We start from the raw sequence: 24,697 nt of genomic DNA, 5'->3' as shown, positions 1-24,697 counted from the left end.
TAGCCAGAACTCCTGCCATACATGTATATGAAATAGGAAGTCATACATAAATATTCACATGCTCTGCACCAACACGATCCCACAAAGTTACCAATACCAGTCGTGTCCTTTGGAAACGATACCGAGTCTGGGAAGGAGATATGGTCAAGCGAGCTGGATGATCTGGGAACCCTAACGATGTTGAAATCGCAAGCTTGGTTGTAGACTGTCAGTTCGTCTTCGGCATAACCCAAGAAGGTCCTGGACGTCCTGCGCGATGGGCTCATCCACATAAAAGGATTGACCGTTCCAGAAATCTGGTCTATGCGACTATAGCGTTGTAAAACTTATGGAGATGGATCGCCTCGGTCCCGACGTCAGGGGTACAGTATCTCGAAAAAAGAGTGATTGCCATCTCTACTGCAGCGCAACACTTCCCACCCTGAGCTCACGATGGATCGCATGCCAATGTCCATGTGTCCCGCCCGATCCTGAATCCAGTCCCCCGCTGGTCTATATCCATATGTATACCGCCAAGTTGAATGAGTTCCAGCCCATCTGAGCCGATGGACGTTTGGTGGATCTCGATTTGGCAATCTCGCCGTACTACAAGTGATTCTGAGCCTGTGGTGCCGCTCATTGTCGTTTGATAGGTGTTGTGTGAGTGTCAGACAGCACTTAGAGGACGCGAAGATGCTGTTGGTGGAACGAAGAAGAGATGGAGACTGAAGGGACGACCTATGCTCTTCAATGTCCCGTGAAGGTTCAGATGCAGGACGGAACCCTATGCTGAGATCTTTGAGGGTAAGCCAAGACAGTTGGTCATCAATCTTGAGTGCCCAAACCATCATGAGGACGGCACCGGCATACGATAGATGTCGGACTCATCGGGTAGAAAGGTGTTACAGTATGCTTGCCCAATCCTGCGTCAATCACATCCTCCTTTGATCAACGCTCTCTACCTTAGCTGCTATTCTTTCATCGAATCAAAGTGAGCGAGCCGACCTCTTAGATATTGTTTCTCAGAGAAGCCTTCTTTCGCTTCAACGTTAAGCTAGTTGGTAGACCGATAGACGCACTGGCAGACTGGGAAACGCAAGGCGGAGGGGATCAGCACACCCAGAGGTATTCATCAACACCCTGTCAACTAGCCAAGGCTCTGCTGGAGACTGCACAGGTCTGAAAAGCTGGCTCAGTAAGCATCGTACGATCTTCTCGCACCCGGATCTTGCCCAGTCTGTCTAGGCAGAATCCAAACATGAGTTTGTGAACTTGCGAATCTTGGGAAGGCTTGGCTGGATTGCTAGATCCAGGTCCATATTAGCAATTCCCACTAATGGCGCAATTTGGCACCACTGATCGAGAGCTGATCCTAGCTGCAGGGAGGTCCACGTGTACGTAAGTACTGTACATGGTAGCTTTCGTGGTCAAAGTGTGTTCACCCAGAAATTCGTCAATGGGAAACTCGCTTAACGGTTAACAGGCTTTTTTCCCTCGGCAACTTACGTTGGGAAAAAGTTGAGTACACGTAACTTACGCATTTTCTTTCTCGTTTTTCTTGGGTCGCTTGTACCTTCCTTCCCGTGTTGTCGTACTTTTATCCATAATTATGGACCTAGAAGTAAGAGAATAGACCGGAAATCATGTCATGTGTTCTTAATCTGGACTGAGCCCCGCAAAATGTCGATCAATCCGTAACATCCTTCTTGCATGCGGATCAAAGGGAAATAGCATTGCGGATCTTTGATAAAAATGTACTGTAATCAATTGCTATCAGGTCAATTTCTCCACAAATGACGTTATCGCGGGACGGATTTCCATGTCGTATCCTCCTGATCTCTTGGTAACCATGCAAATCCAACGACAACATTATCGTTATTTTCATCGCGGCAAAATTATTACACGCATTCCATGGAGGTCTCCAACTCTGCAATTCGCCGAGCGAGTGGCGCCGAGATTCCGCCAATAGCGGTCTCCGTCACAACGAAAAACTCTTTCAAACGAAAGGACGTCGATCCAATGGTAGATCTCCTCCACACCAGCTCATCACCAGGTGATGTTGATCATGTGCCAAATACCGGTGGTGCCTATGTTTTTCCTGCTTTGCAATTTGTTCGTTTGCGTACCGATTGATATGCGTTACTCAGAACCTTGATCTTTTTAGTTCACATTACCCGTAACTCAATCTACTTAGATCGCCCGTATGCAATCTAATCATAGACTATATGAACCACACTTGGCAGAAGCGACGAGATCCTTCGCTTCCTTTCGCGTTGCATGTCAGGGGTTCGTTGGTATCCATATGCAACGTATGCGTATATTCCACTAGTGCCTATGTGTTGTTGTTGTTGTGGAGGCTCAAGACTTCCGCCTTGCTTAAAGGCATCCGACAGCAGGGACTAGTCATAGTAAGCCATTCACCAGGAAAAAGGTATGCTATCGCATTTTTTAAATCTCCCTGCAGCAGCCCGGAGGGTAGTACATTCTACTGGCCTTATGAGAACCTCTTGGCCAGGCTAAATCGGCGGCGTGGTCGGCAATTTAACGTCATTTGGGGCCTGGACACGGCCCTCGGTCGGCTCCAAAATTGGAACAGGCATTTGGTAAGTCAATGTCAAGGATGTCATAATACCAGAGCAATTCGCAATAGCGGAGCAGGCTAGTCCGATCACTTCCACTAGCTCCGCTTGAAACGTGGTTATCAAGATTATGTACTCTGCTACAACGCGTGGTGCTCCATCCGGCTCCAGCTTGTGGCATATCCTATCCTGGCAGTATTACGATGATCCACTCCACTTTCACCAGTACTAGCTGTGGGAGCGTTGCTCACTTGCTCTGGTCCAGAAAGTGCGCAAGGACGAGCAAATGCGCTTGCATTGACCGACTGTGTTGCATTCTTTCTTCCAAAAAAAAGGACTGCCTTACGGATGTGCCGGAATGGAGTAATCCTACTGTAATCGGTCGACTAACCGAAATAAGGAGCTGAAAATTATCAAATCTATCATCTAATCAGACTATCGAGAGCGAAATGAATCTGTTGATTGTAATGTGATCACAATATACGGCTTTTGATGAGATGATTGAGCGTGATCATCCCTCTTGGCATGTCCGCTTGAGTACTGGGATCCGCGGATCTCCTCAATGGCGACGCTCAATTCGGAGTCATCTCGCTTCCGAACCTAGATTCATGTCATTTTCTCATGCTCAGACAGGTTATACCGAGGCATACTCATTCTCAGATCCACTCATCAGCCGAGCCGTAGATGTGAATCCTGCCAAAGTCGTTGAGAGAAAGTCGACCTCGAAAAAGGTATAAATACCCCCCTCCAGACCGACCTTCGAGCTTCGTTTTTTCAACACCAACAACAACTTCCAACGCTCAACAACTTCACTCAGCTAAACAACAACTAAACCAACCAAACCAAACCAACCAAAGCCAACATGCGATTCTCCACAATCTTCGCTGCTGCCCTCGTCACCCTCTCCTTCGGTGCCATCGCCTCCCCAGTCCCAGCTGCCGTAGCTGACATCGAGGCTCGAGGAGGATCTTCCTCTCACCCACCCACCGTGCCTCCTGGATACAAGTTGATCACCGTTGGAAACATTTACGTCTGTAAGTCTTCGTTCTTCGTCCCCTGCCGCGGCTTATCTGCCCATGCCAAGAGTAGTGTCGCTGACATGACTGAGCTTCAGTGACCGACAACAACGGTAACTTCGCTGGTGCCTTCTCCAAGGGTGACTTCGCCGGTGCTGGTGCAGGATCCCAGAACACCGGTGCTGGATCCACCAACAAGGGTAACTGTAAGTGATAACCTCTTGAATATCATCCAATAGCATCAGCTAATTGTCGTTTACGAAAACAGCCAACTCCCAAAACATCGGTTCCGGTGGAAACGTCCTTGTTCCCTCTTGGTAAATGGCTTTACCATGAGCTTGAGAAGTCAGACAGGTTTAGCTTCATGTATCTCGATAACTTAGTCTGAAGCTAGAACGAGTATTTCCGACTTCACGCAGGACGAGACATATTCAATCCGAATCCGTATCTGTTTCCCCCCCTTCTCAGTTCGATTGAGCTTTTTCCTCTTTGTTTCGTTGTTATCGGTGAATCTTGCAACCCTGTCAATCAAATCAACCTTGGCGATCGAGTTTGTATGTACGAACGAAAGAAGTGTATTGAAGTAAATTTGTAAACAAATTTGAAATGTATGTTGTCACTCCTTTTATTGGCCGAAGTCGCATTCTGTGCTTCTCCACTGTCGGTTTCCGTTACAATCGGTTCATAACTCGGTGCGAGGATCATTCACAATCGGATCATGTGTAGCCACGTCTAAGCTTTCTTTGAATTACCTGGCTTCGAATATCTGCTATCCCCCTGAGCCTAGAGCCTTGGCCCAGAATAGAATTCATCTGATCCGAGAGTCGCGGGAGACTCATAACGGTTCACATTCCCTCAAGTCATGTATAAATACTGCGAGGATAGTGCGATCTTGTCTGACCAGATCTCTATCGTTACTCCACTCTTTCACCCATTCACTCACTCACTTACTCAAACTCTGCCCCATCACCTTCAACCGTTTAATGGATCAATCGCAGTACTGCACTACGCTTTACACTCTAAGAAATCGCACAATGACCACAACAGCTAGCTCATGTTCCGGTCTGCCTTTCGAGTTCTTCAGAGTCTCAGGGGTGATACCTTACGAGCCCTACGACGATAAAGAAGATTACTGGACCTTCATTCCTGATGCCGACAGCCATGCTAGAGGCGAGACTACCTACAGTATCGTCCCTATCACTAGCAAAGATGAAGGCGAGCAATTTCTGGTTGTGCGATCTGGTACGGGTGGATCAGTAGTCTCTGAATGCAACGTCGAGCAGTGGGAGAGAAAACAGGAGGAAAGAACTTGTCTATGGGCGTCTACCGTCATCGAAAAGGATGAGCGAAAGTAGCTGGATCAAGGTATCTCGATCATGCCACACATGGCGGGATCGTCAAATGTGGCATTGGCATGAATGAACGATTATACTGTATGTGGCTTTGAGTAGCTGATTCGGGCAGATTTCGTTGTCGATGTAATGCATTGCAGAATGTCCTCTCAGCATGTGATGTCATGGTGAACAGCAGCATACCGAGTCTGCGATACAAGCCTCATGCGATCTCAAATTGGAACCTCAGAGTTGTGTGGAAGAACAAACTTGGATCATGTTCCTCGAAGTTGAATGATGGGGGTTGATGGAGTCGGATCCGGGCGTATTTCACCCAATGGCACTGCCAATGGTGTAGCGCTGAATTGTACAATTGATGCGAGATGCGAGATTGATGCTGTATATTTTGGGGTGGCAAGATCTGTTGACGCTTGGCTCATCGTACTGCATGTCATCAGGCCGGGACGAAACGCCTAAGACCTCCCATCCAAAGCGGAGAAGCCCAGCTGCCTTCTTCTGACTCGCCTCGCCATTTTCACGAGTCAAGTGAAGCTGTGCGGTACGTCAAAAGGACCCGCTTATTCCCGATGTCGCGGAATATCTCAAAGTGGGTCAATCAACAGTTAGACCTGAGTCCAGCGATTCCCCAGGTGCAAAAGCATTATTTGGAGCGACATATCCATGCCCTATCATACATCGGGAACTCCCTATATGCGGCGGCGGAACAATTGCACTGACTATTGGATCGGTCCTACCATTTGACAGCTTCTAGCGTCACCCCGCCCTGGGCCAGAATATCACTCTCCACTTTCCTGAATCTAGTCCTCAAGAACTCCCATCTCTTGGCTGAATCTTCTCCACAAACATCTAAAACAATTTGCTCGGCCATTTGATCAGCCTGTTGCGTTCGATTCTTGTCTGTTGATTTGGCTTCGTGTACGTGTCCATTACTGCCGTTACTTTGGCCATTGATGGTTTGTTGGTATATCTGTGTATCGATAATCGAAGCTCCGAGCGGAGGCGATGGGGGCGGGGTAGGTAATCCGGTCCAATAGATATTTTCTACTTTCTCAACCCATTCTTTAGTCGACCATCTCATCCCTTCTTCTACTCCTCCCAATCCACTGGAGGTTTTGCTCGGTACATCAGCTATGTCGGTGCCCTCATCAGGAATAGGTCTAGTGTATCCCTCTTCATCTACATCCATATCCATTTTCTCATTTCCATTTGACCCGACTGCGACAGGTTTCATCTGTCCTCCACCATTCACACATCCTCCGGGACAGGCCATGACCTCTACGAAATCCAGCTTCTTGTCTTCTCCACTCGCCAAGCTCAGACTCGCTATACTCTCCGCATCCGAAGTAGGCGTAGACGTGCCCGTATCGCCATTACTTGCAACCTTGGCTTTCCGCCTTCGAGCAGCTACTGCCAGACTCAATTTCCCAGCTCCCGCTCCTGATCGTCCTGCTTTTCCGATCCCGGTTTCCTTCGCGACTTTCCTTACTAGGTTCTGCAGATTCCTGAATCCGTACACTTTCGCTCCTTTGAACAATACTTCTCCGGTGATCGAATCGTGCATGAGATATTCGACGTTGTCTGTTGATCCTCTGATTTCCCTCGTGGTGATTCTGGTCGGATTAGGGTGATTGTTCTGGATGTCTCGTATGATGGTGGCAAGGTATGAGCCGGAGGAAGATCCTTCGTGAGTGAGCATCTCGGGGTAAGGCGATTCCTCGCTTCCGATCAGAGAGGGTACATCTTCTTCGGAGACAGGTTGATATGGCTCGAAACCTAGTTCTTGTAGTAATAGATCTAATTCACCGGTGGTAAGGACACAGTCGACGTCTTTAGTAGAGTAGAGAGAGGAGTAGAAGTCTGATCGAGAGGCTTCAAGCTTCTTGTCGTAACATGGCATAGCAGTAACATGGTATATCTCGTTTGGTCTGGCATGGCCAATAAGCGGTCTTATCTCTTGTAACCCGAAAAAGCAGTACTCACTTGCGATGCGATTTCTGGCCATACCAATTCTTAGCCAATGCGCCCACTATTCCCTGACTACTTTTAGCTGCGCTCAGCAAGTGCAGTAAGTCCCCTTGAGCTTTCTCGGCATAGCATACCCATCCAGGACAAGCACTAGCCAGCATAGGCAATTCAGCAGCTTTCCCCTTTTCCTTCTTATCCTTCCGCTCATAATACTCCGTAACAGTCTCCTTCAGGCTCATATGTCGCGCGAAGGTCGTGTCCCATACTTTCCAGCCACCTTTTTCTGGCTGGCTCAGAAACGCTCTGATGCGGCGGAGTAAAGTCAAAAGCGGGATGGGTGGACGCGAGGTGGCTGAGCTATAAGCAGCTGACAAGGAAGCTAAAGTCTGAGGTGAGATTGATAAGATTGGTAAACGGGGACTGTGGCACGGTGCATCTGGATCGGTGGAAGTCGGGTTGGTCTTGATAAATTCGAGAACCTCGTTCTGGGATTGTAGTGTGATGAGCAAAGATTCGGTGGAGGTAATGCAACCGCTGAAAAGGAGGTCGATGAGTAAGCCAACGCCTGGCGGTATGTTTAGCTAGACAGTGGGTTCCAGCTTACCTGCAAGCCAGGCAGTCGTTCAGGTTGATTTCAGCCTTCTCCAGCGCTTTCTTCGCACTTGAAGTCGATGGTCCTGGCCCAGCATTATCGGTGGGGTAAGTCGATACTTCATAGTAGTTATTATTGGAGTCAATCTGGATCTCGGTCTGCGGTTGACGAGTCAGTCAGCTGACGGCGGAGAGCAGTAGATCAGCTGTTGACTCACAGAGCCTTCCTCTGCTGTAACACTCGGTTTGTTTCGCACAGGGATGATACAAGCTTGTGAGGGGGTCAAGAAATCGTCCAGATCCGTTATGGTCTGGAATTTAGATTATGATTAGCTCAGACGGCTCATTGTGCGCGAAGGGGACTAAAGCCCACCAAAGCACCGGAGAAAGCCATTGTTGGTCGATTGAAGCAATGTGTTGTGCCCTGTCAGAGGATTGTGATCAGGTCGCGAATATTGAAGCCCTGCTGCAAGATGAATTCTAGTACTTGAAATGATTTCATAAGCAAAACCCATCCAGATGAAAATGCGAAATAAGTTTGATCTTACTCGCTCGGTTCATTTTGCCACCCGAAACAACATTTCAACGGACAAATCCGCTTTGCGGAAGTATTCCTATCAGCCACGCCGACTGCAGACGCCATGATGTGGGATTGATTGGGGATCCTGTAGTGTATGGTGGAGGCGATCCATGCGATGATCTCATAGCGTCCCCTACATAGAGTAGCTGGGCATATAATGCTTGTAAGCTCATGATTGTCAACTACGCATCACTGCTTTCAGAAAAGTAAAAAAGCTTCAACCCGGAGCCTCGTAACGATGCCTGTACTTCTTGAAGGGTAAGCTTAATCTAGCAGCGCCACGGGCGGTACAAGCTTACCCTGGCCCGTTGGCTATAGATCCTGCCATTGCAAGGCAATCAAGTATACTGTGGAAGTGAGTCGCACACGCCTCCTGTTCATGCGTCCTTATGAAAGCCAGCTGACTCCGGTGGCATAGTCAAACACTCCAGTCCCATACGCCGTAAGCTTGCAGAACAGCGGCCAAGTTCACCGGCTTACACCATTCACAGCTATGTCAATGTTCGATCTGCCGCAAAGCAGGCGGATATATGGGTTCCGTCAATATTATGGGTAACACCAAGACACTCAAAATCATCAGAGGAGAGGATAAGATCAAGTACATCTAATTGCCGCCCGAGTCAAGCTGTCTGTGTTTAGTCCAAATTGGGTTCAAGCTAAAAGATATATGGTGGGGGATGGAACGGAGTAGAAAATACACCGCAGTCAAGACGTTCGACGAGAATGATATCCCCAAGGAACGCTGGAATTCAGAACGAGCATTTTGTCCGGAATGCTCGAGTATGCTTTGGTGTTACGATGATCAATGGCCCGATGTGAGTCCAGCTCATCTCTCCCATTTTTAAACTTTTATCGTTCTCACGCCATCGTACTCATGCTCGATATGAATGACTTGATCATGCTGACCAAAATCACGTATTAGTGGATCTACCCATTCGCCTCATCGATTGACAAGCCCGACCCACTTCCCTCCATTCCGGAAGGAGCGCATCTGATGGCAATCAAGCGAGATTCGTGCTCCCCTACTCTCCCTATTCCGGAGGGAGCCAAAGCGTATCAGGGGTATCCTCCCGGTAAAGGTATCGAGGTGGGTCACTTTCGCAAGCAGCTTCCTGACCCCTATCTTTTCGAGTGTAATACCGGGGAGACAGCTGACACTTCGGCGTTGTTCAGGAATGGCACAAGACCAACGGAGTTTGGGTCGACTAGTTGAATCCTCCCAATTTTAGCCGTACCTAGTCTTATTAAGTGTGCGGCTATAGGACACGGTATGGTATCTGTGATCCTTGAATATGCACTCCTCCGTGTCGATAAGGTAGTCTCGCGAAAGTGAAAGTGTATTTCCGTCGAGCTTGTATGTATGTACAGGTGATTTGAGTATGCTTTTGATGTCAAGATCATTTTGCCATTGACGTTCTTGTTCTGAGAACATTGGAATCACGTAAGGGCGATTGCAGTTCGCGTAAAATCATCAAAGACGCGTCGTCCTAAGTGACTTGACCAGTGAATTGCGACAAATGTTGTCTTTGCCAGACTTCATGGATTGAATAGCTTCGACCCGACCATCATACGACGGTGACAAGAAGAGGCGATAGACACACCCAACAAGATGGAGTACATATCAGTGATCAAAGATGGTATGTTTAAACCCTGCCGACGCCGAAACAAGCAAATCGAAGGAAGGAAGGTCTGGAAGCTGATGATCTTCCGTCAGATGTCGACCTGTCAAAATCGCACAAGTATTTGAGACTACCTCATCCTCGCACAGGTATGCTCCCCATTCACTCTGCTTTCCCTACCTCGATCCTGATGTATGATGACCGCCCTGCTGTAAGCTTACCTTGTTCATCTTACACACTGACAGGCCAGCCTCAGCTATACCTCCCATACGTCGATGCTCGAGGCCAAGAGACTATTTTGGAAGTGATCAAGCTCAATGGATCGCAGAGACGGACGTGGTTTATCGGTGAAAGTGGTATTGACGGTGAGTGAGCTATCTTCGTACTCATCAGCTGCTCTTTTGACTGTGGATAATTTTATCTAGATGTATGTACAATGTGCCAATCTACAACGCTGACACATATTACTGGACACGATCATTTTAGCTGGTAACATTTTACTGCATTATCCTATCGATCCATTATACTTGGTCATCCCGATCATCCTGGCTCTGAGTAACAGTGTGAGCCTCCTTATCTTCCTTGAAGTGACGTTGGGCGGAACTTGCTCAGCCAGCTAATACACAACTTGCTTTGCGTCTCAGAATAATGCTCAGTCGTTCCAGCCTTTCTCCGACTTGGTCTCAACAGCATCTTCCCTTCCCGCATTCTCCCTTCCCGAGCCCTTCACCGTGCAAGCCAAGTCGGGTCAATCGTCAATGACAACGGGATATAATCGGGATATAGAGCATTTGTTGAAGTTGAAAATCATTAGGAGGGTGTTCAGAGCATGTTGCGAGAAGAAAGGTGAGTCTAGCCGTACTCTTGTCAACTTGTTCGTCTGCTTCTTAGTGTGAACTGATGCTGATCACATGCGAGATATTGAATGACAGTCATACCCACCGTTTCTTCACCTTCGTCCCCATCCTCAGCTAAATCGAAAGACCAGAAATATTATCGACCGTCCATACCGATGCTCCTTAACCACCTCAAGCGGAAAGTAGAGTACTTCTCCCAGCCTCAAGAATTTGAGAAATTCGATCATCTAGTCAGGGGTCTAAGTAAGGATGGGCTGTTAGGTGATGAGTATGAGGAGTTGAGGAAGTGTAAGTGTTTTTTAGTGGTTTTACTTTATCCCACCTGCAATCATTCAAGAGTCCAGCTGAAACCGAAACCACTTGCTCAATGTGTCGACTCAATGTTCGATCGTCTCAAATGCTGGGAAAGAATAAAGCTAATCGACGTTCGATGATCAACGCACAGTATCTCGAATGCAAGCGTCATGCGAACATCTAAGTCAGTGGCTACCTCCTCGAATATCCATCCAATTGGTGAGATCGGACGAGTAAGTTTCTTTGGCTCAATGGAACCTGCATTCTTCCTGACTTGCCTTCATCCCAACATCACTTTGGCCGAGCCGAGCCGAGCCGAGCCGAGCCAACTAACTGACTTTGCCTTCTAACCTTGTGCCTTGCACCACGGGCCCAAAATAGTTTCTCAGCCCTCATTACCCACGTCAAAAACTGTACTGCAGCCAGTATAGCAGCGTCTCAAGTACCCAAGAACACCTCGAACAAGGATAAAGATAAAGATGCCAAAGCGAATAAGAGGAAAGCTCCGACTTCCAAAGGGGTAGAAGTGAGTCTTTGTTATCTCACACCACCTACAGCATCTTGCACTGTGTGGTCTTATGCTCCGAGACAGCAGCTCAATCAATCTGACGTCAAATCTTCTTTCTAGGCCCTCAAGAAAGTAAATACCAATAGTATGAACAAATTGACTAGCTTCTTCAAGCCTAAAGAAGGTAAGAAGAAGTGAAGCAATAGCGAAAGAAGAACATGACGTATCCTTTAAAGGGCTGCCTATGTGTGCGATACATTGACGTATGTGCGATGTATATGCATATGGTTGTATGATCCATGAGCAAGAATACCTTACAGGGGTTGTGCATGTTTCAAGATGTTCAATCGATCGTCAAGTGTCCAAGTCATCTGTTCTGGGAAGACTCGCTTCGATACGGGATCTGCCTTTCAAGGAACTCGTCGTTCGTTATCGTCGTCAATCAGGTCATTACAAATCATAAATCACATATTGACTGCCTTGTCAAAAACAAGTCGGGATTGTAATCTCCTCGTTTCGTGCTCGCGGCTCGCTGCTTGAGATCAATCGCAATCATGATAGCGATAGCGATGAGGCTTCATAACCTGGGCCGGTTGTTCAATCTCGACGGTTGACGCCTAATCAGATTCAACGGATTCGCTCGACTCAATCCTATTCAGTGTGCCCAAAGCAATCAGCATCCATCGCTACTTTTTCGTCAAATTAAAGCTACGGTGTGGACATCCGGAGAGAGCGACTGTCATAGCTGACAATTGGGACAAACTTGACTTACTCCCATTTCTCACATTCCCTTCAAGCCCAAAACTACCCCTTGCCCCATCCCCATCCCTACTTGCATCCTCATGGGGAAGCGGAGGCGGAATAGCCATCGTCCTGCCCGTCAATCCCGCTCCACTACCTATCGTCCTTCCCCTTCCCGAACCGTTCCTACTAGTCGCATTGTAGGCGGTGATGAGACTGCTGGTCGAGCTGGCTGCTGTGCGCGAGAAAGCATGTGATTCTCTGATGGAATGGGGTCGCTCGGGATCAAGATATGTATCTTCAGAAACTGGCTCGCCCTCACCTTCGCCCACGCCCGCGCCCGCGCCCGAGCCATGTCGCTGTTCAATTTCGATAGATTGTGTCGAATGACTATGCGTAATCGGTATACTCATTGAATAATTCGGTTGCAATTCAGATTCACGGATTGCATCGGAGGATGAGGAATTGGTGTTTTCTCGTTGATAGTCCACAGCTTGAGAGAATAGGGGGACTGAGGCACGCGTAAGAGCGGCTCGAGAGTGTTGGGCCATCATTACCTCTGGTCGAAGATCAGCTTCACTCAGAACGATGAACACGACGGATGTACACGGTACGAACAGGGAGGTGACGGACTCACGCATTCGCATGGTAGTGACGATTGCTCGTAGACTGCCGACCTCTTCTAATACCCTCAAGCTTTCGGTCATTGTACGCCTGTAATATACTAGTCAGCATCAAACCTCCACACGTAGAATTGAGCGGAGAATCTGCCAGCAGACAAAGCGCGGGCGTACACTTCGTTCCTCCTTTCCATCGTATCGATTCCTCCAGCCAATTGCAACACGCTATCTCTCAGTGCCATTATAGCATCCTCGATGTTCGGCATATTATGACTCGACAATCGGTTAAAAGTCCAATCAGCATAAGATTGGTGCGAACCGAAGGAAGGTGCGACCATAGAGCGCTGGTGCGCGAGATCCGCAGCTGCACGAGCGGTCACTCCAGGATAAGCTGAGGCTGAATGTGTCTGGGGAGATGGTCTTGGTGAGACAGGTGACGTAGGGGATGATGCCGTTTGTCCGTGACGATTTTGAGCGGGAGGTATCGTCAAGCGTGGAGTCGTCTCGCTATCGTTATTGAGGGTTTGTCCAGAAGGATTGACAGGCACTGTCGGCGTTGGAGGAGACGGCGATTCTTCGCTGAGCACGTCGATCTGTGGAGGAGCGAGATCAAGCCAATGCGCAGTAGGGGCTGTCGGCGATAGATCTTCGGGGATGAAAGAATGTGGTCTGACTCGTGAGCCCCATAGTTGAGGAGGTCTGCCATTACCGCTGTTGGAAGAACGTAGTTCAGTCTTGAGTAGATCCACCTCAGCTTGTAAAGTCTCGTTCTTCTGTTCAAGAAGTCTGAACCTAGCATCATTCTGCTCGAAGAAAGCACTGAGCGCCTCGAACGAACAAGTCTTTAGATGGTTTTGGAGCTCGGACCGAGGTATGATGGCTGGACATCCTCTAGTGACATGAGGACAAGCGACTCTGACTCTAGGGCAAGTCCATCGATGGTGAAGCGAGTCATGTCCGACTACATCACCACGATCAGCTGTGTACCTGTACCTTGTCTTCACCTGTCAGAGAGACGAAAACGTACTGATTTCTTCGCATAGCTCGCACTTGCCCTCAGCTGACGAAGATTGACAACACTCGGAGCTCTTTTGAGCCTGCCGATCGGTCGGTCAGTCGGTACGCTGAATATGCCGCGATGTCGAAAGATCACTGGCAGCAAGGAAGTGTCGACTTACTTTCCTATCCTTGAATACTAACATTGTACCGCATTTCTTGCATTCCATGTTGCGTTGAAAACATTCATAAGCTCTGTGATGCGGCAGCCTGTGTCTGGACATCTGCAGCGATGAGCGACATCAGGTCAGTATCGAACCATTCTGTCAGATCAGGTAGGATGACATTGAACGACATCTGACTCACCGACAACCCACAATCACCATCTTGGCAAGTGACGACAGTCTTCGGACAACTCCTTAAATGCGATAATAGCAATCCTCGTTCCATCACTGCACCGCACTCTTCGGCTGCACATCGTACCTTGAGCTCATCGAGCATCTAGAGGATCACACGAAACGATCAGTCCTTGTCGCTCGGTCGCTGTCGGACTTGTACAACTTGTTTCAAGTGATAATTCGTTAGATGACTCACAAGCTTCACCAGCTGCTCAGTATCCCTCAAACTACTAACACTCAAAGCCGATCTGTCTATCGGACATTGTGGATTCACAGCTATCGCTTTAGTGATACAATCTCGACAAAAGGTATGTTTGCATGATGTCGTGGTGACTGGATCGACCAGGGCGGACTGACATATCGCGCATGTCAAGTTCGGGTCGATGGGCTCGACGTAATCGTAAATTACTTCGTATGACATTTTGCTATAGCTGGACTACTTCTGCCGGACAGCATCGAGCTGCTGGTCATCCACGACTTACATGATCTTGGATGGAGAGAAGTACTGTGTGTGGTATGCATGCTGGTGGTGAGGGGTGTATGAAAGGAGGTACTGCAAGAAATACACACTTTCAGGAAGTGCATGAGCACTCGAGCGCTTAGGCCGCTATGCACGAGTCCACCGGACGACCTCCACTTTGCACCATAGATCCCTTTATATGTGATTGCTAGTCGGGTGTCAGTGCTTCGCAGCATGTGCTCATCTCAGTTGCCTCGTTTGTATGATTTTTATGCAGTCGATGCTCGATGACCTTGACTTTGACCAAACGACAGAGGTGCTAGGGATAGAAATCAGGCTAGTTGCGATCAAACAAGATGATGATTCACATTTGGTGGCGCCTCTCTCGGCGATTCAGCATTCAATTCCAACCCGCTCTCTACGTAGCATCATCATCGCGACTGTCATTGGGTTCATGTCCATGAGCAGCTGATGAGTACTCAGAGTCCCATACAGTCGGTATGTTAGACGTTATATGTATATAGCATAGATCGTAGAAAAAGGCTTATGGAGGTAGATCGAGAACCCATACATTGAGCATGTACACTAAATAATCCACTTGTTTGGCCCGTTCATATTCTGTCACATCCGAGACCGAACAGCCACACCCGCATATTGATGAGCTCCACAAGTCAACTATGCTCGTTCCCTAAGCAATAGTCAGAAGGCTTCTAAGCAAATAGATGTCTGCCGGACTAACAAATGTTGACGCACCGGTAAAACATATGAATGGGGAAAGTGGCCCGATGGCATCCCCGGCCATCGTTGGGGTGGTTGGGGATTGGGCTTGTCATGAAAATGACACACACCCTACGGATGCGGGTGCTCTTGAGGCTTGCGTTCGATTCTGGTACGAAAGGGTCCTCACCTTTTTGTTGTACTTTTAGGTCATGCTTGAAATCGATCAACCCTTGAAACAAGTCCCTCTCCCTTAGATCCCTTGAAGCGCAAACAGACTGCCCCGCGTCCTGTGATGCAGGGGCGTGGGAGCTGGGTGTCACAACAAGGCTGTTGTGGCAGACACGAGTGCTCTTAAGGCTTGTGTTCGATTCATGAAACGAGGAAGGGTCCCCACCTTTTTGTTCTGGAAGATTATCCTCAAATCTGAAGTGTCGATCTCCGATCCTCACTTTGTGGTCATCTTAGGGGCAAAGAAATGGCCCACTCCCCTGTAATGCAGCGGGGTGGGAGCTGGGTGCTACAACTCTGGTGTTGTGGCAAACACGAGTGCTCTTAAGGCTCGTGTTCGATTCAAAGAACGATAAAGGGTCCCCACCTTTTTGTCCTGGAAAAGTATGGTATGCTTAACTCATGCGATTGCTTTCGTTGCCACACGTTGTGACCGAGCCTCACTTTTGCTACACAACAGATAAATCTCACTTGACTACCAGAGTCATCCATAATTACGAACATTCCGTTCTTCTCTTATACTTCAAAAACTATAAAGAGATATCAATCGTAAAAGTCCTTATATGTATGCGGAAATCGAAAAAAGCGGTTCCTGGGCTATCAACTTTATCTAAGAAGCGCAGCATTGTAAGGGCGGAAAAAAAAACCACAACAAATTCGAAAAAGAATTGAGTGTTGCAGAAGGAAAAAGGGATTTTTGCTAAGTAACGACATGACTACTGCAAAATCTCCCATTCAGGCTGTAGATCCTCCTCGTCCACCCAAACAATCTCATACTCATCATTCACCTCGAGATCCCTCGCTTCCAAATCAGATCCGAATCCAGTCTCAGACTCATCACAGTCGGTCTCGGTAGCTTCTGGCGCCGAAGCAGTGGAAGTTGAGGAGACTGAAGCTGTTTCTTCCACTTCACTCTCGGAGGAAGTAGCCGAAGCGGTCGGAACCATCTCCTCAGATGTTGAAGAGGAAGAGGTCGCCGCAGCTGTTTCAGTCGGAGGGGGATAAGCGAAATCGCTGGCTGCTGATGTGGGGTCAAACGAACCTGATGCTGACTCAGCGGAGGAGGGTTCAGCAAGGTTGACATTACCTAATGCAGAAGCTGTTGATGAGGCTGTAGCGGACGCGGACGCGGTCGAAGAGGCGGAAGCGGTGAGTGTCATAGTCACGTCCACGGTGGTCCATGAAGTCACGGATTCAGTGGCGATACCATTCTCGTTCTCCTCTACTGAGACGGTCGAGGTTGCCGCAGGGGAGGAGGTTATAGAAGCTTCAGCGGAGGATGACGTGGATGTAGCTGATTCGGTGGGGTCTGTCGATTCACTCGAGGAGGAGACGGATGAAGAAGATGCAGAAGATGCAGAGGATGAAGGGGAGGCTTCACCGAAAGAGCCCGAGCTGCTTGCTGAAGGAATGACCAAATCACCGGCTGAAGAGGCTGAAGTGGGATCGAAAGATGAGGCAGAGGAGGTCATAGCTGGGTCAACGGAAGAAGCGGAAACGGAAGGAGAGGGTTCGCCGAAAGAGCCGGATTCAGCTGCTGAGGCAGTAACATCGGTGGCTGAGGGTAAAGGTTGACCGAATGATCCTGAGTCCACAGCTGATGGACGGACAGCGGCTGAAGTGGCGGATGGGGAAGGTTGACCGTATGATCCGGAATCCATTGCTGAAGGAGCAGGAGAAGCGGAAGCACTGGCAGTAGCAGAAGGCGACTCCATTGATTGAGACGCAGAGATGGCAGCAGTGATAGGGGCAGTGGCGTTTACGATAGGTACAGTCGCATTTCCATTGATGGGAGCGCTACCATTGTTTGGGGCGGTATAGTTTCCAGTCGGATTCGTACCGTTGAGAGGGAGAGATCCGTTGATGTACGGTTGAGTTCCGTTTACGATGGGGATAGAAGAGTTGGTATTCGGACTCGAGGAGTCGTTGCTTGATCCTGATCCCGTATCTGATCCGCCGTACCAGATAGGGAAAGGAGCGGTAGTCTGAGCAGCCTCAGCTTGAGAAGTAGAGGTAGAGGCGGAAGCAGGAGAACCAGCAGAAGCGGAATCAGAATCGCCTGAACCACCGTACCATACAGGATAAGGAGCGGTGGCAGTCGAAGAGCTTTCATCGGCTGGGGAGGAAGGAGTAGAATCGGATGAACCAGCACTAGAATCGGCAGAAGAAGAGGAATCATCCGAAGGAGAAGAACCACCGAAAGAGGTCTCGTGTCCTGGCACACCAGTCGAAGATGAGCTTTCGCCTGAAGAAGTGCTTGAGCCGGAATCGGTACCATCGCTTGAACCGTTATCGAAGTTGGAAGTTGTGTGTCCAGGTACAGAATAATCCGGCGAGGACGAGCTATCACTGTCACTGCTACCGGAGCTGGAGCTGGAATCAGAATCAGATGCGGAAGTAGTATCTCCGGATGAAGCGGAAGACTCGTCCCCTCCCGAAGAGGAGGAGGTCTGTCCGTCAACCGAAGACGACGTATCTGATCCTGAAGTTGCGGCACCAGTAGTAGCTGCAGTGGCAGTGGGAGAAGCGGTAGAGATGGGTACGTAGATATTCGAAGCGGATTGCAAGTACGGGTTGGTAGCTTGAGCGTTGGCCGCTGCGGTAATAGAAGCAATGTTGATCGAGCTGGAACCCGTAGATCCGGCAATGGCGGTAGACGTGGCTGAAGGAGCGCTGAGATCCGCGGAAGTAGTGATTGGTCCACTGGAGTAGGAGTACGCTTCGTCATTACCTCCATCATCGTCCGATGAGCTGGATCCGGATCCAGATCCACCGCTATAGCTTGATCCGGCGGTCGGAGCAGGGAGAGTAGATGAGTAGAAAGTAGGCGAGGCGGTAGCGGTACCGTCGGCTCCGATGTGTACTACGTAGTCCCATGTACCGTCTGCTTCCTGTGTCAACACGTCGTTTCAGCATAACTTCTCGCACAATCTCATCTCTAGAAGCCCAACCGCGCTTGTGTCGTAGCGTCTAAGCGACATCTCTTGAATCCATGATTGTCAATTTTAAGCCATAGTTCCTGTCCCATCTGGCTGGTTACTACTACTTTGCTATTTCATTGTTCTTCTTCTTTCCTCCGCTCTTCCAACTGCGCAGACACAAAAATTTCATACAATTACGAATGATAGAAAACTCACCTGAGTAGGCTCCAGCACAACCTCTAGAGTGATCGTAGGCAGATATCCACCGATATTCGCATTTGCATAACTCTCCGCCGCTTTCTGAATCTCATCCATATATCCACCACTTCCATCCGTCGATCCTGCACCTTGAGCCGTCGAGGTGACGGTCGCCGTCTGATGGTTGGTCACTGTCTCCGTCACTGGGGTGTATACCGAATACGTCAAAGTCTCATATCCCTTGGCATTTCCCAGTAATGATGAGAGGTATTCATCTGTGACATTGCCGGGGTTCGGGTTGATGGTATCATACCCTGAGTTGGTATTTTGAGTACCGGTAGTTGAATTCGAATTAGATTCGTCGTACGGCGATAACCCATTTGTGTCTGTCACTACGCCTGAAGTAGAAGCTGCAGCGGAAGACGAAGGAGCAACTCCTATACCTGTATAGGAAGCTGTTGCTGAAGTTTCCGCAGACGAAGGAGCTGAGCCCGAAGCTACAGCACTGGCACTAGCACTGCTAGAAGCTACGAAATCCTCCGCTGAGAGTTCATGAGAATCTCCTGCTGCGCCAGAGGGAGAAGCGCTGGCTGTTGTCGAGTCATCCTGACGTTTCCCATATATCCTTCTGAACAAAGAGGACTGATGCCTCCTTCTACCTGGTAGAGCTAAAGAGGAAGAAGCTAGTAAGGGAAGAAGGAGAAGGGATGTCGAGGTGGTCTTCTGAATCTTCATCTTGATTACGATGTCGATGTCGATGTCGAGCTAGAGGAGGACAAAGGGGATAAAACGATTGTTAGAGCCGCCTGGGCTGGTGATTGAAAGGGAGTGTAAGGTCGATTCGGCTGGCGAGTAAGACCTGAAGATTATTATAGGTTGTCAGTTGAGGAGAGGAGACCGTCTTCAAGACTAGTCAATTGTCAATGATTGCCAGAAACAACGGATGATGGAGACCAGAACCAAGAGACCGAAAAGAACAAAGTGGTCATGAACATTTGCATCCATGACAACGACATCAGTAATCTCGACACTTTCGACCTTCGTGCTACCTTGCCTTGGACTAGTGTCATGCTGGAAAAATGAATTGAGGATAGAATAGGCTGCGGTAAGTGCTCAGCATCTGGAACTTTAGGCCTCATCCTCGAAATAGCTTGTTGATATGAGGCGATGGACAAGATGACAAGTTGATATTCAGGTCACCTTATGAGATGGCTAATCGTATCTGATGAGGTATATCAGATGAGAGATGAGAACATGAATGAATCAGGGTGTTTATGGAAGGGTAGTATGATATGATGCTGGTCTGCGAAGATGGACCAGAGATGGCTGAACCAAACATCCTTGTTTGGTGGGCGGCATCCTCCGCTTCTTGCTGACAGCCTGATTCTGTTTGGGTGAGCGACACGTGCCGCGGCAAAATTATCAGACTGACTGTCAACCAAGTTTCATGGTTTCATGCAAAAAGTCCACAGCTCTCGCTGCCCTTTCGCAACAGCTTGAACAGTACTGCAAGGATATAACACATCTCAGCTCAGACTTCGTCTTCCTACCTCAGCACTTGCTCACCATGGCTGCCCCTATCCTAGCATCTTCCTCCCGAGCGGTTCTGTCTCTCCCGACGATATCGAAAGTCGGCTCAACACGAGGAGTTTTACATCGAGCTCGTCCACCCAGAATACCTAAGCTCAACTCACCGCATACTCCGAAAGAACCGTTACCTACATCGGGTACTTCGCATCCCGTCGATCCCAAGATACATCCTCGACAGAATGCCGCATCGGGCTCGTCATCGGTTCTGTTAGAAGACACAGGGTTGACTTTCCACCATTCCCCCCCACCCTCTGCACCATCTTATACGAACGGCGCCATACCTCCTCTCTTACAATGGTTGAATGGGAAGAGCATTAGTCTGTCTGGAGAGGAGAAGGCACCGAAGCTGGAGGGAAGACGAACGTATGAAGGCGAGCTGACTTGGACGGAAGAGGTTGTTGAGAGGATGCAAGCTTTACGAGCGGAGGGGAAAAGTAGGAAGCAAATTGGTGATGCGTGAGTTAATACATCCACGTTTTCACTATCTATGCTGTACAAATATGTTCTCTTACGAATATTTTCGCTGTTCCTCTTGCTGATCTTATTCACCCCGCTGTAGCTTGCAACTCCCTCAAGATCAATACCGCCTGATATCACGAGTCGCACCGCAAACAACTGTACAAAAGGCTTCGAGGTTGACGGGGCTAGAGGCGCAGAAGGCTACCTGGGGCTACAGGAAGAAGCTCGCTCGAGCAGTCACAGAGAAGAGGAAGGAGTTCTGGTAGATGTACCGGGTCTACATCGCATCACGGAGAGTCCATGCAAGTAAACCAATGGAACAACCACTTATGCTATCCCATCCGTTCGTTGGGCGGCCACGTCGCCTGAAGTTTGATGACGTACTGTTGACCCCTCCTTTGACGTCGGAAGGCGTGGCGCTGAAAGGAGGGACGAAGTCCGCTGCATTGGGACTGCCTAGGAGTAGTTCACGCTGCATGAGTTACAATACAGTATAAAGTGGTCACCAAGCGCGCTGTCACCCTTCTGACTACTTACTCTCTCAACCTCTATCTACATTAGCTGATCCACACCATACGAAATCGTTGTTGCGAACACAATCGCGATAGCTAGAGTACGACCCCAACATGCCACTCACGAAAAGTATGCTTGACTCTCAGGAGTCAGTCGGCGTCGCATTGGACTTCAGGGGTGCAAGATACCACGATGAAATCCATACTGCCACCTTCCAAATCACACAACTAACAGAAGCCTGTCCGAGCTCATCGGCAGAGATGTTCAATGATCTGCAAAAGCAGCTCAGTGACGGGAAACTCTTCCAGCTGAGCAAAATCCAAAACAGTCACGGTGGACGTGAATATCCGCTGGAAGTCACCGACCGTGAATCCAGAAGAAAGTTCATGAATGGACCCTACCTCGCCGTGTACGCGGATCTTGATATCTATAATTCAGTTCGAAGAACAGCACTGATTGGCGAGAACGACTGTCTCACTACCGCGGGACAAGCCCGTGGTGTGATTACCGCTTGCCACAATAACCGATCCGACGGGTGACAGCCTGATCGGGCTGCTCGCTTTACAGGAATTCAAGCGGAAAATGACTTCCCCGATTTTGGATCCACCGGAATGAACACCCCTACTACGTCTATATTCGGCTCCGTCACCCCTGGTGCGATGACACCTACAAACAGCGGCTTCGCCACTACTATCACCAAGTACACGGGGCGAGTGCAATCACCTCAAGAAGTGGCTTTTCGAAAGTCTCAAGCTTTCAAGAGTGGAGCGGCAAGCTACAAAATGAAAGTAAAACCCCTCAGAGGAACGCATGATAAGAACAGTAGTTTCAGAGTCGAGTCCATTACCAGCGACCCACCCAATATTACCGCTCTTAATAAATCTACATGGGCCTCTGATTTTTTGAGAGGGATCCTTTCAGGGGACGTGATACGAGTTGAAGAACCCCATGATGTCTGCGAGCGAGAGAAGAACCGTAAGATTGAAGTACAGTCCATCGTCACGGCCAATTATGATAGGGTTCCGATTTCGAAACATCCCTTGGGTATCTGTCCTGGAAATTACGTCTACTCTGCGGATTCGAGTACAGCCCGCTTCTTCGATCTTAACACTTACGAGCCAAAGGAGCTCATCGGTACCTTCTACTACACTCAGCGACCAGGCACTGGAGGTGACTGTCCTTGCCTCAGAATGGACGAGAACGCGGAACACGGCGTTACCAATGCGGAAAAGCCCCAGGATGGAGGACCGTACTCGTCTGCACGGTCCACTCGGACGCTCGGTCATCTCGGACAGTATATCAAACATGCATTTTCAGTCCATTTCATGCTATTCCTCGAGATCCAGGACAGCTGTTGACCTGATATTTCGCACAGGTAGTGGGGAGGGTCTCTTCTTTGTTTTCCTGCGAGCTGCTTGCTTGGGGGCTTGGCGCTGAGCTTTTCTGGGCGCTTTCTTCTTCCTGTTCTTCTCATCCCTATCTCTCATTGCTTGAAGCTCCTCAGGGTGTTCTTCAGCAAAGTTGGGACAGAAAACCTTGCCATTAGGATACCTGGTGCGCTTGCCAATAGATTCTACCTGTCTATCCAACGCCGCCGCTGCCTGTTGCCTCCTGGTGACCTCTTGAATCAACACTTCATCTGAAAAGCTTTTCTCCAACGCCCTTTTGGTCTTATTGTACGCCATCTTGCCATCGATCTCTCCTCTTCGAACAGTCCTGTCTAAAGCTTTCAATGTCCTGATGTTGGTAGGAGTATCAGGTTTGTTGTAGAGCTCCTGGGGAGGCGGAGTCATTTCAATTTGAGGGCACATTGTGGTTTCATTGAGGGGGTACAATCCTGAGCGCCTCCAGGCCAATCTAATCTGATGGGAATTGGCTGTTTGGGCCCAGGAACGTTGGAACCATTGCCAGAAGTAGTATTGGTTCACTCTGGAGCAATTTGAACCCAGCTGGTAATCATCCACTTGCTGGTGATATCAAAGTTTGAGTGTGTTGAAGAAATTGACGTCCAGCGGTTGAAAGAGGTTGGTTGTATGCGCAGGAAGGAAGATACACACAATGTTTCGAGCCCAGCATGCTTCTAAGAAGTCCACCCCATCGTGACATCCATGTCCATCCAGAAATAACACCCTTCTCCTTCCTCTCGCCCTCTCTTTGCTATAGGGATCAAAGACCTCTTCTAACCATCTCATCATGACAAAACTGTTGTTGTAGCCGCTGTGCGTTGTCATGGCCTTCAAGAGGGGCTTCTCATCCCTAATCTTGGCAACTTCCTGTAACATGTTCTCGCCAGGATAGATGAGGAAAGGCGGTACAGGTGTGTCGGAGGTGGAGATTGTGGCTACCACCGTGATGTGCAGATCGTTGGCTAGAGCGGCTTGGGGAACAGCTGAGCAGTTGTCTGGAGCGACTCTCCTGGCCTTTCGGTTAGTAGACATGTGAAAAGGGGCCTCATCCATATTGTAGATGTTGGTCGAGAGGTAGTGATAGTCATCAAAAGCATCTTTGATCTGAGTAAGGTCAGCAAACACCTTCCCTTGTCTGATCTCTATTGGAAAGCGTCAAGAGACACTCACAATGGAGTAGAACAGCTTCCTCTTCTCAATAGTGTTCGCCTTGAACTTTGCAGCCTCCTGAACCTTCACATATCTTGAAGACAGATCTCCTTTATGTCTTCTAACAAAAGCGCTTGCCCAATTCCGCCCTATATCTTCCTCAGACAGTGCTTGAGCGAGCTGTCTAACATGAGAGGGTGTCAGGTAGGTCCCTCTGCTAGCATAGTCATTGATTGTTTTGATGAGAGAGGCCTCTTGTTGAAGGGAGAGATGTCGCTTTGCATTTTCACCCCTGGGGGCATGGACCTCCTTCAAGCGATCATGAAAAGTCAATTTTGGCACTTGGAAGCGTGCAGCCACCTTCCCAACACTCTCCTCTGGATTCTGCTTCTTGTAGGCTATGGCTTGAGCGATGTTCATAATGTGATGCATGGGATAAGAAGAGAAAGAGAGATGAAACAGTTCAAAAATCAGGGTTGGAAAGGTGTCCGAGATGACCGAGCGTCCGAGTGGACCGTGCAGACGAGTACGGGATGCCGCCTAATTATTCGCAGATCAGTTTAGCGAGTAATCCAGATAGTTCCGGTAGCTCTGGGAAAAGCCCTTTCAGAATCTTCAAGCGGAGATAAGGGGATCCACCAAGCCCACGTCTGAGGTCTCATGATTAACTGCATTGTTACCTTGCCTTATTTTCCACCTCGGGCAGAGTTACTGTATGCATGACGCGTTTAGCACTCTACGCTGTTACCCACAAGTAATGAAAGCAATTAAGCCGCTGGTAAGCCTGAGAGCAACAGACCCCCGAGAAGTGTATGGCCTGAGAGGCACCCAAGATATTGTATGTCGCAAAAAGTCTTTAACGTTTTGCATTTTCACACCATAGGTGAATGAGTCCAGACCGCTGTATCAACAGACTTTTGTACGTATGGCTGACGCTCGGACCGAACTGACATGATGA

General features: G+C 48.9%; 8 protein-coding genes across 8 annotated transcripts; 5 read left to right on the top strand and 3 right to left on the bottom strand.

The window, feature by feature from the left end:
* Window positions 1-3,420: 3,420 nt before the first annotated feature.
* I303_107075 (uncharacterized protein) lies at window positions 3,421-3,895 on the top strand (the record flags this gene model as incomplete). The annotated part of the gene is made up of 3 exons (XM_018409757.1): window positions 3,421-3,592; window positions 3,673-3,780; window positions 3,843-3,895. The coding sequence occupies 3 exons, from the start codon at window positions 3,421-3,423 to the stop codon at window positions 3,893-3,895; spliced, it is 333 nt and encodes a 110-aa protein (XP_018260760.1).
* Window positions 3,896-4,608: 713 nt separating this feature from the next.
* Window positions 4,609-4,929, top strand: I303_107074 (uncharacterized protein; the record flags this gene model as incomplete). Its single annotated transcript, XM_018409756.1, has 1 exon — window positions 4,609-4,929. The coding sequence occupies one exon, from the start codon at window positions 4,609-4,611 to the stop codon at window positions 4,927-4,929; it is 321 nt and encodes a 106-aa protein (XP_018260759.1).
* A 727-nt stretch (window positions 4,930-5,656) lies between these two features.
* I303_107073 (cytosolic Fe-S cluster assembly factor NAR1) lies at window positions 5,657-7,876 on the bottom strand (the record flags this gene model as incomplete). The annotated part of the gene is made up of 5 exons (XM_018409755.1): window positions 5,657-6,851; window positions 6,907-7,425; window positions 7,496-7,641; window positions 7,701-7,793; window positions 7,856-7,876. 5 exons carry the CDS (start codon window positions 7,874-7,876, stop codon window positions 5,657-5,659), a joined length of 1,974 nt encoding a protein of 657 aa, XP_018260758.1.
* A 424-nt stretch (window positions 7,877-8,300) lies between these two features.
* Window positions 8,301-9,271, top strand: I303_107072 (uncharacterized protein; the record flags this gene model as incomplete). The annotated part of the gene is made up of 7 exons (XM_018409754.1): window positions 8,301-8,320; window positions 8,381-8,417; window positions 8,481-8,504; window positions 8,554-8,660; window positions 8,754-8,877; window positions 8,985-9,149; window positions 9,236-9,271. The coding sequence occupies 7 exons, from the start codon at window positions 8,301-8,303 to the stop codon at window positions 9,269-9,271; spliced, it is 513 nt and encodes a 170-aa protein (XP_018260757.1).
* A 400-nt stretch (window positions 9,272-9,671) lies between these two features.
* I303_107071 (uncharacterized protein) lies at window positions 9,672-11,538 on the top strand (the record flags this gene model as incomplete). The annotated part of the gene is made up of 9 exons (XM_065969500.1): window positions 9,672-9,699; window positions 9,777-9,830; window positions 9,927-10,046; window positions 10,168-10,244; window positions 10,326-10,527; window positions 10,614-10,826; window positions 10,984-11,065; window positions 11,214-11,358; window positions 11,461-11,538. The coding sequence occupies 9 exons, from the start codon at window positions 9,672-9,674 to the stop codon at window positions 11,536-11,538; spliced, it is 999 nt and encodes a 332-aa protein (XP_065825572.1).
* Window positions 11,539-11,917: 379 nt separating this feature from the next.
* On the bottom strand, window positions 11,918-14,516 carry I303_107070 (uncharacterized protein; the record flags this gene model as incomplete). The annotated part of the gene is made up of 8 exons (XM_018409752.1): window positions 11,918-11,991; window positions 12,113-12,640; window positions 12,719-12,795; window positions 12,876-13,662; window positions 13,729-13,798; window positions 13,880-13,981; window positions 14,064-14,198; window positions 14,292-14,516. The coding sequence occupies 8 exons, from the start codon at window positions 14,514-14,516 to the stop codon at window positions 11,918-11,920; spliced, it is 1,998 nt and encodes a 665-aa protein (XP_018260755.1).
* A 1,703-nt stretch (window positions 14,517-16,219) lies between these two features.
* Window positions 16,220-19,357, bottom strand: I303_107069 (uncharacterized protein; the record flags this gene model as incomplete). The annotated part of the gene is made up of 2 exons (XM_018409751.1): window positions 16,220-18,394; window positions 18,641-19,357. The coding sequence occupies 2 exons, from the start codon at window positions 19,355-19,357 to the stop codon at window positions 16,220-16,222; spliced, it is 2,892 nt and encodes a 963-aa protein (XP_018260754.1).
* An 832-nt stretch (window positions 19,358-20,189) lies between these two features.
* On the top strand, window positions 20,190-20,937 carry I303_107068 (mitochondrial 54S ribosomal protein mL58; the record flags this gene model as incomplete). The annotated part of the gene is made up of 2 exons (XM_018409750.1): window positions 20,190-20,668; window positions 20,772-20,937. The coding sequence occupies 2 exons, from the start codon at window positions 20,190-20,192 to the stop codon at window positions 20,935-20,937; spliced, it is 645 nt and encodes a 214-aa protein (XP_018260753.1).
* Between the last annotated feature and the right edge of the window lie 3,760 nt (window positions 20,938-24,697).

Source organism: Kwoniella dejecticola, chromosome 9, assembly GCF_000512565.2.
Source record: "Kwoniella dejecticola CBS 10117 chromosome 9, complete sequence".
In the NCBI taxonomy this organism is placed as follows: domain Eukaryota; kingdom Fungi; phylum Basidiomycota; class Tremellomycetes; order Tremellales; family Cryptococcaceae; genus Kwoniella; species Kwoniella dejecticola.
Note: the sequence above shows the minus strand (reverse complement) of the source record. Positions and strands in the feature narration are given on the sequence as shown.